Source organism: Balaenoptera musculus, chromosome 1 (genome assembly GCF_009873245.2).
Source record: "Balaenoptera musculus isolate JJ_BM4_2016_0621 chromosome 1, mBalMus1.pri.v3, whole genome shotgun sequence".
NCBI lineage: Eukaryota > Metazoa > Chordata > Mammalia > Artiodactyla > Balaenopteridae > Balaenoptera > Balaenoptera musculus.
In genome coordinates, this window is record NC_045785.1 from 118931663 (window position 1) to 118949028 (window position 17366).

At 36.6% G+C, this 17366-nt stretch overlaps 1 protein-coding gene across 1 annotated transcript in view; it reads right to left on the reverse strand.

Annotated features, from left to right (window-relative positions):
* Positions 1-16711, reverse strand: part of SH2D1B (SH2 domain containing 1B) — a 31332-nt gene extending 14621 nt beyond the window's left edge. Inside the window, exon 1 of the mRNA XM_036873657.1 lies at positions 16578-16711. Coding sequence (XP_036729552.1) covers positions 16578-16711 — 134 coding nt within the window. The remainder of the gene's footprint in view (positions 1-16577) is intronic.
* Between the last annotated feature and the right edge of the window lie 655 nt (positions 16712-17366).

Consider the following 17366-nt stretch of genomic DNA (forward strand, 5'->3'; position numbering starts at 1 on the left):
GGGATGAAGTGAGAGAGTAGCACTGACATATATACATTACCAAATGTAAAATAGCTAGCTAGTGGGAAGCAGTTGTATCCCACAGGGAGATCAGCTCGGTGCTTTGTGACCACCTAGAGGGGTGGGATAGGGCGGGTGGGAGGGAGGCTCAAGAGGGAGGGGAAATGGGGATATATGTATACATATAGCTGATTCACTTTGTTGTATAACAGAAACTAACACAGCATTGTGAAGCAATTATACTCCAATAAAGATGTATTAAAAAAAAAGATAGTGAGGAACTGTCTCTGGAGTCAAGAAGACATAAATGGACTAAAATAGCCTAGGAACAGACCCATATATGTATAAAAACTTGACGTAGGACCGAGCTGGCATAGCAGATGAATGAGAAGGGGATAGACTGTTTTTTAAATGGTAATGGTAACGTTTTCATGTGTAAACAAATAAAATTGGATTCTTGCTTCTCACTCTAATTGAAGATCCAATTATGAAAAAACAAAACACTAAGCTTGGGAGAAATGTAAGTGACCAACTTAATGACCTTGAGTTAAGGAAGGAGTTCTTAAATCACAAAAAGTACAGGCCAAAAGATAAGATTAATAAACTCACTATATTAAAATTGAAACTTCTATTTATCAAAATATACTATTAACAAAGTGAAGAAGTCCGCAAATTGGGAGAAGATAATTGCAACCCTAATATATTGATAAAATGAGAAGATTAATGTACAATAAGAAAAAGACAAGTACAATGGCCAATAAACATATGAAAAGGTGCTTCACTTCACTAACAATCAGGGAAATAGAAATGAAACCACATTAGATATAATTTCATACCAGATTGGCAATGATGTAAGAGTTAACTAATTCAAAATATTGGCTGTGATTTGGAGCTATACAAGGTTTTATATACTACTAATTGGGGTGTAATTAGATACTAATATCTTGGAGAACAATTTGGCAAAATTTAGTAAAGTTGAAATGTGTATAATCCATGAGCCCAAGTGTCTGCTCTTTCGGATTGGCACTATTGAAACAAAACTGACAATGCCTATATTTTATTACTTATTACAAAGCAAAGATCAGTGAAACTATGTATTTATTACATTTAAATATACTTTAAACATAAGTATATTATAAAGTACAAATAAAAGTGTAAATTAATGAAAAGTACATATTTTCTAATATGAACTATTATTAGATTAACTTAATCAAAGTACAGTATTCAAAAATAACACATACTCTATAAAACTTACTAAATTATAATTAATAATGAAAATTTAAAGTAAAATAGCTTTTTTAGTGCAATTTTGAGATTAAAGATAAAAGAACAAGGGAGGGAGGGATGAAGGGAGGGAGAGGGAGGAAGGCAGGAAGGGAGGGGTATCAGTGGTGTCATCATTGAGTTCTGAGGGGTTTTGGTGCAAATTTTTCCATCTGCTGGAAAAGCTCTATCTGTTTACACTAGTTGGGAAATGCTAAAGATGTAAGAATAGGCTAAGTAAATCTTTTCCTATGATTTGCTGATCTTCAACAAACATCTCTTGTTCTGCAACTTTGAAAAAAATCTATTATGAACATTTTGGCTCTTTGTGGGAGCTGATATCTCTTTACTGAAAACAAGCTACAGAGTTTGTTATTTAAGCCTTTAGTAATCACAGTGGTTAACTTTCTAGATACCAGATGCTTACTGACTGCTCTGAAACAGCCTTTATCCAAACACAAAAGCAAAACAATTAAACAGATAAAAAGGGCCCACCACTAAGTATTTATTATTTTTGCCAACAACCTCACCTCTTTTGAAGTACACTATTTTGTGGTAAAGGCTATGTTTAAATTCTCTAATAATTCTCTTTTAGAGTGGTTTTACTTTTTTCAATATTCAAGAAAATTTTTAGATTTTTCAAAAAACAGACCTAAAATGAATATAGTCTTAAAATTTGTATCCCTGATTTTCCCTCTGTGCTTTTAAGAGGATGGAATGGGGGATGGGGTGACTTCAGACTGATTCTCATGGGGAGAGAAGAGGAATGATGGGTAGATGGGGTTTAATCGGTGTATGTATTCCTGTCTTAACAGGTCTCAAGTGATAATCAATATCACAATAACCTCACTATCTACATACTACATACCACGATAACCAGCCACATGCCACCTCTGCCATCCAGGCTTTGATCAAAGACTTGGCGGAGAAAGGCAGCTGAATTGATTCAAGGCACCTAGTGCTTCAGGTAAGGCACCCTGGGGTGGGGCATTCCATCAGGGGGAAAGGAGGGGAACCTTTGGAAAAAGTTGTCCATTACTATCGAAACATACTTATCATACCGAATTTTAATTATCCATTTCCTCATCTGTAGTTCATACTCGGACCAGAATCATGTCTGCTTTGTTCACTCTAGCACCATTGCCAATCTTACAATACATTCTCAATAACTGTTTGCTGAGTTGCATTGAATTATCTTAATAAGAAATGTGCCAAGTGTGTATGAAAAATCTTACCAAGAGACATAAATGAACAAAATAAAAGGAGGTGGAATGTTTTTGAATGAAAAGACTGACTACTGTGAAAATATGAACACTTATCAAATTATATTTTAATTTGTATTTCTACCTCCAACCTGCCCCTGAACTCCAGACTCATTTTTTCTACCTAACATTAACTACTTAACATTAACTACTTAACATCTCCTCTTGGATGTTAGATATTTCAAACTTAACGTGTCCAGAACAGTGTCTCCTACATACGAACAAGTTCCATACTGAGAGCGCGTTCATAAGTCCAATTTGTTCATAAGTCCAATTTGTTCGTAAGTCCAACAAAGTTAGCCTAGGTACCCAACTAACACAATCGGCTATACAGTACTGTACTGTAATAAGTTTATAATACTTTTCACACAAATAATACATAACAAGCAAACAAACAAAACTTTTTAATCTTACAGTACAGTACCTTGAAAAGTACAGTAGTACAGTACAATTGCTGGCTTCCAGGGGCTGGCATCGAGTGAACAGGCAAGAAGAGTTACTGACTGGAGGAGGGAGAGGGGGTGGGAGTTGGTAGAGTTGAAGGATCGTCAGCAATAGGAGATGGAGGGCAAGCTGCAGTTTCACTCATGCCTGATGTTGATGGCACAGGTTCTGGTTCCTTGCTGGATTCAATTCTATCTACCCTCTTGAGAAAAACGATCAAGTGATGTCTGGGTAGCTCTTTTTTTTCTCACCATAGACGACACAGTGGCACTGGATTGCATTCTGAATGGCTGCTGCAACCTTCGTGTACCATTCTACATTCAGGTCCTATGCCTCAAAAACTAACAGTGCCTCCTCAAATAAAGAAAATCCCCTTGCCATTTTCTGTGTCGTGAATCTCTTCTTAGTAGTACCACCTACATCACCACTGCTTTTATGCTTGCTACCAGACATCCTGGGCTTGAAATAAAGATACTGTACTACTGTACTCTATACAGTACTGTACAGTAAAGTACACAAAAGCACAACCACTTGTAGAGGATGCACGCAAGTGGCAAGGTACGCCAGACATGTGAACTAACTTACATGATTGGACATGCCAACGCACGTTTGCATCTTTGAAAGTTCACAACTTGAAGGTTCGTATGTAGGGGACTTACTGTACCAGTATATACATGTGCAGGATATTTTCTGTATCTCCAGATCCTCTTTCTAACTTTCCCCACTCTGCTCTGTGCTCTGACCTCTATGGGCTCCCTTGCTCTCAGGTCTCTGATTGGGTTCAGTCAGTGGGAGACACATATATAGAGTATACACCGAAATGGATATTAGGATGTTAAACCAAGAAGGATAAAGTAGCTGATTTACTTTGTTATAGAGCAGAAATTAACACACCATTGTAAAGCAACTATACTCCAATAAAGATGTTAAAAAAAAAGAGTATATACAGAAATGGATATTAGGATGTTAAACGAAGAAGGATAAAATAGAAGATTTGTTGGCTGAATTCACAAATAAAGGCACACTCACCCAGGATTTGGAATTAATGTGTTAGCTCATGCACTGGGGAGTGACATAAACATTCTGCTAGACTGGTTAATTGAAGCATGGATTTAATGATGGCTCACATTCAATAGAGATCAAAATGCCTAAACTTCCCTGGAATTCTATAGAGAAAGGAATCTGAAGACTCAGGAAGATGGGAATATTATAATAAATCTATTAATGCAAACTGTCTAGTTATTCCTCACCCCCCTTCAGGTGTCTGAAGGTCAGCACCTTCATGATGAACTAAAAAATAAATTGTGAGGAGAGAACCAGCATCTTTGAAAACTGTATCTCTGTGCTGTAAGCTGGAGTTGACAGTGGAGAATCCTGAAATGGTTGGGCTCCCTGATTTCAGTGGAAATAATGGGATCGAGGAATAGTAGAGGTTAAGTGTTAGCACTCAATGAGAGACAAAGACGGCAAAATTATCATAAGCCAGAGGGATGTAACAGTGTAAGAGCAATTTGCTGTACAGGGATCTGTGGTGATGTTTAATTGATTCACTGGATTCCAAAGCATAGAATGATGGGCAGCCTAAATTTCTGTTGGATATAAAGTAAACAGAGAACTTCTAGGTCTTGTAGCACAACACTGACTTGAGTCACAGAGTAGGGATTCTTGGATGTCTTACCCAATTTACAGATTTAATCCAGTTGACAGACTCAGATCTCTTTCATTGAGAGGGGTGTTGGGTTTCTGGATTCCTTTAAGGAAGGAATGTGACCACACATCCCCAAGCCTTTTCCAGAAGAACGTACAACATTTACTAGGGGCACTGTGTACTGAGAAAAGGAAAAATACTCAATATTTTTTAGGGTTATTTGATACTGGCTGAACTGACACTAATTTTTGGAGACTCAAATATTCCCGTGGTCCAGCGGTCAGAGGTAGAACTCATGGGAGTCAGGTGATAGAAGAAATCTTGGCCCGAATCTACTTCAAGTGGGTCCAATGGGACCACGGGACCATCCTATGGTTATTTCCCCAGTCCCAGAATGCACTTACACACTTAGGAATTGTCAAAATCTTTTCATTGGTTCTTTGAATCATAGAATGAGGACTATTGTAGTGGAAAGGACAAAGCAGAAGCTCCTATAACTGGTTTCATCTGCCAAGACAGTAAACTAAAGCAATTTCACATCCCTGGAAGAGATTTCTGTACTAAGGGCACCATCAAGTCATGAAATGTACGGTGTGTTGATTCCTACCACATTCTCATTTAACTGACCTATTGGCCAGTGCAAACACCAGATATATCTTGAAGAATGACTATGGATTATTACAACCTTAATCAAAGGTTATTGTATTTTCAACTGCAGTTCCAGATGTGCATATTTTTGTGGATAAAATAATCACAGATCTGGCATCTAGATCTAGGAAAAGGTTTGCTGTAGATCAAACAAAAGCAATTTATCTAGCTAGCTAGCTAAAATTCCTAATAGCAAAGTAGTCAGAACCAATTGCCTTCATTTGATAAGAATAACAGTACACAGTCATGGTCTTATCACACAGATGTGTCAGTTCTCTTTCTGTGGCATAATATAGCACAGAAGGACATTGATTATATTAATATCCTATAAAATATGATGTTGGTTCATTTCTGGGTCTGTTTCTATTGATTAGCATTTCTCCTCATTATGGATTGTATTTCCTGCCTCTATTCATATTTGGTAAATTTTGTTTTTGTTTGTTTTTGTTGTTTTTAGGCCGCACCATGCAACATGTGGGATCTTAGTTCCCCAACCAGGGATCGAACCCTTGACCCCTGCATTGGGAGCATGGAGTCTTAACCACTGGACCATGAGGAAAGTCCCCATACCTGGTAAATTTTGATTGGATGCCAGAAGTAGCAAATTTTATCTTTATGGTGCTGTATATTCTTTTTCCTATAAAGATTCTTGAACTTTTTTCTAGGGTGCAGTTAAGCTACTTGGAAATAGTTCAATCTTTTGGAGACTTGTTTTAAATCTTTTTTAGGTGAGACAAGAGCAGCCTTTAGTTCAGAGCTAATTCTATCCCACTACTGAGTCAATATGCTTCTGATTATTCTAACTGAGGTCCATGAATTATAAAATTTTCTACTCTGGTGAGAATACAAACTATTTCCAGACCAGCATGAGCTCCAGAGATTGTTCCCTTGGCTTTTAGGGTGATTTTTTTTACCCAGCCTGGTTATTTACCTCAGGCTCATGAGCTATTCAACTCTAAGCTGAAGATTCAAGGAACCCCTCTGCAGATCCCAGGAGCTCTTTCTTAGTGTATCTTTTCTTCTGTGTTCTCAACCCCATAAACTCTAGGCACCTTGGCCTTACTGGACTCCTAGCTCTATTTCATCAACTTAGGGAGACATAAGGCTCTACCTTGGTAGACAAGGACATTAATACAGTTGTTGTTATTATCTCAGATGTTCAAGAATCTAGAGAAAAGAGAGCTTGCTAAGTAGAAACATGGATGACATTAAAGAAACACCCAAATTAAACTTCTAGAGATAAAAACTACATTGTATAAAATGAAGAATTCACTGGATGGGATTAGCAGCAAATTTCACATTGAAGAAGACAGAAATTAGTGAACTTGAAGACAGCGCAATAGAAACTATCCAAAATGAAAATCAGAGAGAAAAAAAGACTGAAAAAAATAAACAGAGAACCTGTGAAATGTGGAACAACCTTGGGTAGCCTAATATACCTGTAATTAAATTCCCTGAGTGGGAACAAAACTATTTAAAGAAACAACAGACAAAAATTTTCTAAGTTTGATGAAAATTATAAACCCACATGTACAAAAAATTAAATGCACCCCAAACTCAAGAAACACAAAGAAAATTACACAAAGGTACATCACAATCAAATTGCCTAAAACCAATGATAAAGAGAAAATCTCAAAAGCAATTGAAGAAAAAAAATACATACCTACAGTACAAATATAAGGACAACAAACTTCTTATCAGAAACGCTGCAAGTCAGGAGACAGTGGAACAAAATCTTAAGCATATTGAAAGAAAAAATTAACCTAGAAATCTATATCCAGGGAAAATCTTTCAAAAACTGAAGGTGAAAAGAAGACATTTTCAAATACACAAAAGCTGAAATAATTTACACCAGTATATATGCATGACAGGAAATGTTATAGAAAGTCCTTTAGACAGACAGAAAATGGTACCAGGTGAAAATCTGAAACAATACTAATATTTCTCAACTAGGAGTGACTTTTGGCAATGTCTAGAGATATTTTTAGTCATCACAAGTTGCACAGGGCATTCCCCTCAACAAAGAATTAGCTGGCCCCAAATTTCAATAACGCCAAGGTTGAGAAACCCTGCTACATACAAAGGAAAGAAGAGTACCAGAAATAGTAATTATGTGGGTAAAGAAAAAAATATTTTTCTTATATTTAAAATCACTTTAAAAGATAATTGATTGCTAAAAGTAAAAATAATAACAATCTACTGTAGGGGTAATAAAATATATAGAAATAAAATGGATGACAATAAGAGCACAAAAGCTTGATTAGAGTGTGGGAGAAATGAAAGGATATTATTGTAAGGTTCTTGTGTTATAGGTGAAGTGGTATAATATTACTCAAATATAGGTTATAATAAGTTAAACGTGAATACTATAAATACAAAATAAACTACCAAAAAACAAAGAATTATAGGTAGCAAGCCTGCAAAAGAGATAATTTGGAAATAATTTAAACATTCGATCAATTCCAAAGTAGGCAGAAAGGGGAAAAGAAGAACAGATGGGACAAATAGAAAATAAATACCAAGATAGTAGATTTAAACACAGTCATATTAATGATCACATTAAATACAAATGGCCTAATCATCCCTATTAAAGGGAAGTTATTGTCAGATTGGATAAAAAAGCAAGACTCAGGGGTATGATTCTTACAAGAGACCTGATATAAAAATGAAAACACAACTAGATTAAAAGTCAATTGATAGGGAAAGTATATACTCTTAACACTAATAAAAAGAAAGCTAGCAATATCTGCTCAGAGCAATGACTATAACCAGGAATAAAGAAGCGGGGTTTTCAAAAAGATAAAGGGGTCAATTAATCGAGAGGATATAACAATTTTAAATGTTTATGCACCTAAATGTTTATTTCAAAATACCTAAAGCATACATGTTTTTCCCAAAAAGATATACAAATGGCCAACAGGTACTTTAAAAGGAATTCAATATCTCTAATCATCAGGGAAATTGAAATCAGAATCACAATGAGATGTCCCCTCACATGTGTTAGAATGGCTATCATCAAAAAGACAAGTGATATCAAGTATAGGTGAGGATGTGGAGAGAAGGGAACCCTTGTGCACTGTTGGTGGGAATGTAAATTGGTGCAACCACTATGGAAAACAGTATGGAGGTTCCTCAAAAAAGTAAAAATTATGATCCAGTAATCCCACTTCTGAGTATACAGTCAAAGGGAATGAAAACAAGATATCAAAGAGATATCTGTACTCCATGTTCATCGCAACATTACTCACAAAAGCCAAGATAAGGAAACAAACCCAGTGTCCATCAACTGAGGAATGGATAAAGAAGATGCAGTATATATAAACAATAGAATATTATTCAACCATGCTAGATGGAGAAAGATAAATGCTGCATGGTATCACTTACATCTGGAATCTAGAAAATTTAATCTGTTGATTAACAGACAAGAAACAAAAATTCATACTACCATTTCAGTTGATGCAGAAAAACCTCTCAACCCTACTAGGAAGAGGAGGGCTAAAGACGTAGTTAGTGGGAAAAGATTGAATACTTTTACCCCAAGATCAGAAAATGACAAGGATTTCTGCACTCATCACTTCTATTCTACATTGTTTTGGAAGTCTCAGCTAGTGCAATAAGGCAAGAAAAAAATGGAACAGAAAAATTGGCATGGAAGAAATAAAACCATCTTTAATTGCAGATGACATGTAGAAAATCATACAGAGATTCTACAAAAAAAGCCACTGGGCCAATAAGTGAGTTTAGCAAGGTTGCAGGATACAAGTTCAGTATATGAAAATCAACTGTGTTTCCATTCACTTGCACTGAACAAGTGGAAAGTGAAAATAAAATAATTTAAAATTTTAAATCATTAAAATCTGATATCATTTACAATAACATCAAGTGCATGAAATCTTCGGGATAAATTTGACAAAAGATGTACAAGATCTGTTACAAAACATTTCTGAGAGAAATTTTAAAAGATATGAATGAATGAAGAGATTAAACTATGTTCATGGATCAGAAGAATTAATATTACCATGTTAGTTCTCCCCAAATTGATCTCTAGATTCATGCAATCTCAATCTAAATGTCATCAGTCTGTGTGTGTGTTGGTGGGGGGGGGGGCGGGTAGTTGAAAAGCTGAATCTAAAATATGTATGGAAATGCAAAGGGCCTAACATAGCCAAAATAACCCTGAAAAAGTTGGGTGATTTAAACCATCTTATTTCAAGACTTATTATAAAGTGATAGTAATCAACACAATACAGAATTTGCATAAAGACCAAAAAAAAAGATCCATGGTGAGAGCTTAGAAATAGATCCAAACTTATATAGTCAATAGTTTTTGTTTTTGTTTTTTACAAAGGCACCAAAGCAATTTATTGGGATAAAGGATAGTCTGTTCAACAAATGAGCTGGAACAAATAGGTGACCATATTTAATAAAACACCAACCCCAACCTTACCCCAGATTGCAAAAATTAAATCAGAATAGGCTACACTAAATGTGAAAGTTAAAACTATACAACTCTAGAAGAAAACAAGGAGAAAATCTTTGTGAATTGCATTAAGCAAGGGTTTATTATATACAACACTGAAATCACAATTCATAAAAGAAAAACATGATAAATTTGACTTCATCAAAATCAAGAACTTCTGTTCTTTGAAATATACTGCTAAGACAATGAAAAAAAAACAGTTACAAATCAATACAGAATATTTTAAGACTTTTAACTTCTGGCTTTCTCACTGGTCTTGATTGGAGTGTGCATCCATATAACTTTTTGTTGTACTAATTTGTCAATGTGTGTAAAAACGTTAAAATGTTTAGGATATTATCCCGAGGAGAAAGTTGGGCAAACTCTCAAAGATGTAAGCACAAAAATGTTAATCTTCTCAAATTACATTGTGTCCATTGGACCAAATTGGAAATAACCTAAATGTATAGTTATGTATAAATTATGATACATGCAATCAATAAAATAGTAAGCACTCATGAAAGGATGATGTGTATTGGCTTTCTTTTAAGTGGAAAGATACCCATTATACACTGAAAAAAAGGGTTGCAGATGATCATATATATAATGAACCATTAATGTACATATATAATATTTACGTATACATGCATATGAATAGAGAACAGTCTGGAGAGATTAGAAAAGGTGATTTCTGAGTGGTGAGACTGAGATAATTTCTGCTCTCTTTTTTATATCTTTCTCAACATTTGATTTTTCTAAAGCAACAAAAAAGTTTGAATTTTTTTTTTTCTTTCTGAACTCAAGTCTTTCCAAAGATCTCAGAATCTGAGAGCTGGAAATGACTCTTGGGTTCTCTCTCATTCACTCTTTCTGTTGTTTCCTCCTCAGTGAGGACATGTCCTAAGTCAGGGCTTGGGTTCTTCTCACCTGCAGCCTTCCTATATATGACTACAGAAAGTCCCTCCTATGCCTTCATAACTGCAGGTGAATTCCTTGCATCTCCGAATATCTATTCCATTTTGATTCTGCTGATTATAAAGCCAGATCCAGTTCCACCTTCTAACACTCACAATGTCACCTACACAGACAGTGTTTTGCACATTGGTGTTGTTTTCTTCACGCTCTATCAGGCTATGAGATCAAGTAACATTTCCTGTCCATGGTTACCACATACATAGCTTTCTGGTCAGTGCTATATGCTGCTAGGCCAACTCTCCTCTGTGACTTCCTTTCCTTATTTCTAACCTTCTCCATAATATCTTCATTTAGATCTGTGAGAGTGTGAAAGTTGGCATATTGCCATTCTAACACAGCAAAGAAGAAAGGGTAGCTCATTTCTAGGAAGGAGAATGCAAATTCTACATATTAAGATCTCCTGCCAAGCCCTCAAGTCCCCTGCTTGGGCACTTTATAGCACAGTTCCAAGGGGACCACCTTGAACATATTTCAGTGGAACTGGGGACATTGATAAGAGAGGGAACATAACAACATATTAACAGTTTGACCTTGGACACTTTAGTTAATAAGAAGCTCCATTTCTTTTCCCACAAAATAGGGATATATCACCTATGGAAGATGGCTTTGCAAAAGATAAATGAGATAATTGACGTAACATGCTTAGCACATTTTTTGACTCATAGAAAGCACCTTCAGAGTGGCTCTTGCTGCACAGATGTAGAAAAACAGTCTAACGCTTGTGTTGTAGATAATTTTGGCTTTGCTTACTTAGGGTGGTATACTGGAATATGAATTGCTTTATGTGACCTTCTCAGAGGAATCTTTCCTGTACCCAACCTAAAGAAGACTCTTTGTCCCTCCCTGTAATACTCCTCTGTTTTGTTTTCACTGTATTGTCTCCTCTCACTGGAATGTCATTTCATGAAGGCAGAACGAGTGCCTGTACTGTTTATCATTGTTTCACCAATGCATAGGAACATGCCTGGAACATAATAGGCGCTCAGTGCGTGCTTGTTGAATGAATGAATGAAGGTTCTAGTCATCCTCCAAGTCCCAGCTCCCAGGTAGGCTCTCTACTCCTTGATGAATGAATCACTCCTTGCTCTCAGTCATCAGTTATCACACACGTCACAGTGTCCTTTTACTTCTTTATTTTCCCCACTAGACTCTGAGCTGTGTTGAAGGCATCAACTGAGTGTCTACCATAGTGCTTGACATGGGAGACTTTAAATAACTGTTGAACAATAACAACTGAATGGTCTGTCTGATCTGTGTGGTAACAAAATTTCACAAGAATTATGAAAAAGGCCGTTTTGATGGGGACCATTTGATCTGAGCCTTAAGCCTGAGGGTGCCTGAAATTTTGTTTGCCTTTTAGTGACGTGGGCAGGGAAGAGGGTGAGCCCTGATCAAGTGCAGGTGTTTAACAAATATTTATTCCTGCCTCTCCATTTGATTAGTTATTATTATCTGTATTATATTTCTCAATGAATTTTGCTTTGAATGAATATATAAGCTAGGACGATGTATCACAGAGCAGTTGAGCATAAATGTCCATTTTTAAAGAGAATCCCAGTGTTGACTACCTACCCTGAAATCTTGACCAAGGTCTCTCCTGTCTCTGTCACATCTCTTGCAACTTCTGCTAATCTCCATTCCCACTGCTTGCCCCACCGTAGCTAGTTCCTCACCATCTCCCATCTAGAGACACGGCAATCTCTACTGCCGTCATCATCTGCTAACTTCAGTACAGTCTTCTTATTATACTGGAGTTCCTAAAACTCAGCACCAGTCTTGTCATTTCCCTGCTTAGAAACCATCCGTGTTTCCCCATTAGCTACAGAATCATTCTTTTAAGACCCCATAATATTACCCCAAACTGACTTTTCCAAAAGTTGGTTTCCAAACTACCTTTCCAGAACCCTGTATGATTCTTATGTGTTTTAAAATATCCTATTTCTAGACCTATGTTCCTGCCTTTTCCCCAACCTACGATGCCTTCCATCCCATTTCTGTGTAACCAAATCTCATCCACTCTTTTAAATCCCAGCTCAAATACCACCTCCTCTAAGAAGACCTTCCTGCTCATCTCCTCTGTCCTTGAATTTGTACAATATTGTCTTACCCTTATTTTATTTATTTACATGTTGAAAAAAATTGCAAGTCCCCTATTGGAATCTCCTTAGAATCTCCCCAGGCCTTAGCACAGTGTTTGAATAGATAGTAGGGATTCACTACATTTTTATAAACATTTTTTTAAATTACCAAAGTAATACCTGCACGTAAGCATTTAAACAGTGTGAAAAAGTTGTCAAATAAAATGAATGAATCCACAACATTTGTTTCCTATTTATTCCTCCTAAATTTCCCAGCTGTAACCACTATTATAAGTTTCTTATATAACTTTCAAAAATTGTTTATGAATATACAAGGATATAGGCATACTTTTTTTTTTTTTACACAGACGGGATCATACTTTGCATCTTGCCTTTTTCACACAACAATAGATCTTGGAGTTTTTTTCGTACCATATATGGACTTACTCAATCTTGTTAATGTCAATTTGCACGTACTTATGCAGTAATAACTATAAGGTATGTTTTTATTAATGAAATTTTGGGTCAAAGGTTATACCTGTGCATTTTATGTTTAGACCACATTTCTATCCAAAGAGGCTGTATTTAGCATGTGCAAGCACTTCTGCTTCCCAGCAGTTGAATTTCCTCTGGGTATTTTCATAGTTTTAATTCTAAACCCTTGAAGAGGTAAAAATGGTATCACATTATTTTTTTTAAAATAAATAAATGTATTTATTTATTTATGGCTCTGTTAGGTCTTCGTTGCTGTGCACAGGCTTTTTCTAGTTGTGGTGAGTGAGGGCTACTTTTCATCAATGTGCCCAGGCTTCTCATTGTCATGGCTTCTCTTGTTGCGGAGCACAGGCTCTAGGCACACAGGCTTCAATATTTGTGGCACTTGGGCTCCGTAGTTGTGGCTCGTGGGCTCTAGGGGCGCAGGCTCAGCAGTTAAGGCGCATGGGCTTAGTTGCTCCGTGGCGTGTGGGATCTTCCCGGACCAGGGCTCGACCCCGTGTCTGTTGCATTGGCAGGTGGATTCTTAACCACTGTGCCACCAGGGAAGCCTACATTATTCTTTTAATTTGTACTTTTTTTAGTTATGAGTGAGATCTAGCATTTTTTCTTATCTTTCTTTTTCACATTCCATTTCAGAGAATCTCCTCCTCTTGCATTTTACCTAGTTTTCTATTGTTTTTTAAAAGCTTCATTATATGTTAATGAAGTTTTGATTTTTTCTGTTGGTTTGTCAATAAGTTTTTTTTTAACAACAGTTTTTTGTTATAATGGTCATATTTAGCAATCTTTTCTTGGTTTCTGTGTTTTATATCTTGTTAGGAAGTCTTTCTCAATTCCAGGAATATTTTTTAATAGTTCACGTTTTCTTCTAGTACACACGGTTTCATTTAGAAAAATAAGTTCTGTATTAGAACCAATTTGAATTAATTTTACTTCAAGAAGTAAGAAAGGGATTCAGGATTATTTTTTTCTAAGTGACCAGCCAAGTGTCCCAACACAATTATCACTCATCTTTTCCTCATTGATTTGAAATGCTCTTTTACGCATATGCTAAATTCCATATGTATTTGGCTTTATTTCTACCAGATTCTATATTCGATTCCATTGATCTCTCAGTACCAAACTCTTTTAATTACTGTAGTAGTTACTGTAGTTTTATAATGTATTTTAATATTTGGTTCAACTAGTCCCCCTTTTTTAATAAAAAATTTCCTGGCTCTCTGGCAGGTTCCTTGTGTTTCATTTCCCACCTAGATAAACTTTACTATCTTTGAAGAAAAAATTTTAAATTCTGTTGATTTTTCACTGGAAACATACTGAATTTATGATTAATTATGGTGAACTGATATGCTTTCAAACTGAATCCTTCCCTTCACTGAAGTCTTCTAGTAAGCTCCCCAGTAGCTATTTAATTTTGTATGTTTCATATTACCTTTATTCCTGGGTATTATTAATTTTTTGCTGATGTAAATGAGATGTGTTATTATATTTACTTACTGGTTATTGTTTCTGTATGAAAAAGCTATTGATTTTTTAGATTTCAATAATATAAGCAGATATCCTTATTGGATTTTCTTAGTTTTTAGTAGTTTATCTTTTCAGTTAAATCTATATTTCACAGGTATAAAGTCATGTCAACTGCAAATAATAATAATTTTGCATCTTCCTTTTCAACTTTTACATGTATTTCCTTTGACTAATTACACTTGCTAACATATCTCAGAAAATGTTACATAGTAGTGCTTATAATGAACATCTTTGGCTCATTCATGATTTGGGGGGTAATTCTTCTAGTGCTTCATCTGGCCTTTGTTTAACGAAGCATCTTTCTAGCTCTACATGGTTAAGAGTATGTAAGTGTGTGCATGCATATGCACACATGAGTGTGTGTTTAATTGAGGGGTTGACGCTGAATTTTATCTAATACCTTTTAAGCAAATTTGAATCAGCTATGCAGTTTGTAACCTCTGACTTATTAATATGTAATTAAACTAATAATTTTCCTATCAGGGAACCATCCTTCATTTCTTGGATTGGACGATACTTGAGCATAGTGTATTTTCTCCATTAATGTTTTACTGGCTTCCATTTTGTTAGTAGTTTATTGAAAATTGATAGTAAATGAAATTGAAATTGGTCTGTAATTTTCTTGTGTCTGTGTGTGTCTTTTTTTTGAAAAAAAAAAGCTTTACCTTCATACATAGAAATTGAAAAAAATCAGTAAGAAGACGAACAACTCAAGCTAAAAATGGGTAAAGGATATGATTATGCAATTCTCAAAAGAGGAATTAACAATGGCTAAAAATACATGAAAACACCCTCAGCATCACCTGTGACTTGAAAATTCAAACTGCTAACACCTTAAGGCTGCCTTTCTTATATCTGTATTCCCGGTATCATATAGAGAAAGAAATATATCCCTGCCTATTCTGTTAGTAGTGACAATCTCTTTTGTCCTTATAGCTCCTGAATTCTAAGAAGCCCTGAAGCGCATCCATGGAGATACTTGGGTTTTAATTTCTATAACAGGTAAAGAAAAATTTCAGTGGTCTCCACAAACACAAAAATCCATAAAGACAGTAGGTTTCCCCTAATATCTGTTCAGGATTGCTTTCTAAACTGGGCTAAACAAGTTCCTTCAGCAGTGTAGCTCTGATGCTCTGACTTGGACCTGCATACTGAACTCAGCCTCTTTGGAACCACTAGTTGAATTGTAACACAAGCAAGTTGTTTGAGAAATCCCAGGTCTCTGTTTCTTCATTTATAAAATGGTGGCTTGTCTTGATAGACTACAAGCAGGATGAAAGGAGATGATGTATGCTGAAGCCTTTTACAAATCCAACGAAATTTGAAATATTATTAGTATTTTAAGAATCACAAGTGGAGCCAGCAGAATCCATGTAAAAAGTTGGCCTCTCAGATAAAAATTTTATAAAGGGCACCTAGTCTTTTCCATACCAAATAAATCAACCTCTATAGGAGAGGACCTTTCTCACATGGCTACCTTCTCTGCCTCCCCGCTCCGCTCCCATGCTTCCTGCACTCTTCTCCTCACCACCCCCCACTTCTGCTTCTCCACAGAGTCTGCTCATTGCTTGTATGGCATTTGCACCAGGGAGAGAAGGGCAGGTGGAGGAGCTTGGACAGACACGTTCCTTCCATCCCCTCCTGGCAGTGTCTAGCTATTTCTCATTCTGCTTATTTGGGCTGCAAAGTCAGTGAAGTACAATTTCTTTTCTACTTGGTTATCAGTCCTACATTCAGCATAAGGTTCCAAATGCGTGGAAGATGAGGCTACTCACGAGACACAGAGGCACAGGACTCCGGGCATAGACTCACTGTCTCTTAACAGAAAGTTGCCGTCCACTCCTTCCTTGAGCAGCAAGGTCTCACAGTCTCGCTTGGACAGAGGGCCGTGGTAATAAGGCAGATCCATGGTGAGCCTTCTCATATCCCAAGTTCAGGGCCAACTCTGAGGTGAGAAGAGGAAGCAGTTGGCCTAATGGAGCCTGTGGAAATACTTCTTCCTTCTCTGGCTCGTGGGCGTGAGATGAGGTTACCTGTGGGACTCAAGTAGTTTCACAAGATTCAGGAAATGTGAGAGGTGGGGTAATGAAGTGACCAAGACTTTTCAGCCTATAAATAGACCAAGTATGACTCATAGAAGTGGGTTAAAGTGCATTTGGGTAAACACTGGAATCAACGATGTTCATGGCTCGAGCTCAATGCCGAAGACAAGCTCCCCAGAACTGGGTTGCAGCCTTGTATGTCACCCTAAATCACCAATTTTTACCTTCTCTGGCTCATGGCATCCCTTCCAGGGATCACATCACTGCTTTTGGCTGAAATGGATGCCCATTTTCTGCTGAAGCTGCCTATGATTATGCTATGCTTATCTCAGAACAGTTGCTCACAAACTGTTCAGATGCTGAATGAATCCAAGTGTGTCCAGACGCAATGGAACAATTGAGAAGGTAGGACACGTCTATGGGTCAAATGACATGAGAAATGTAAGACAGCAATAGGAATAGAAAGCAACTGGATGCTGTGGGGGAGGATGGCTGGGGGGGAATATCCCCTGGCTAAGGCTC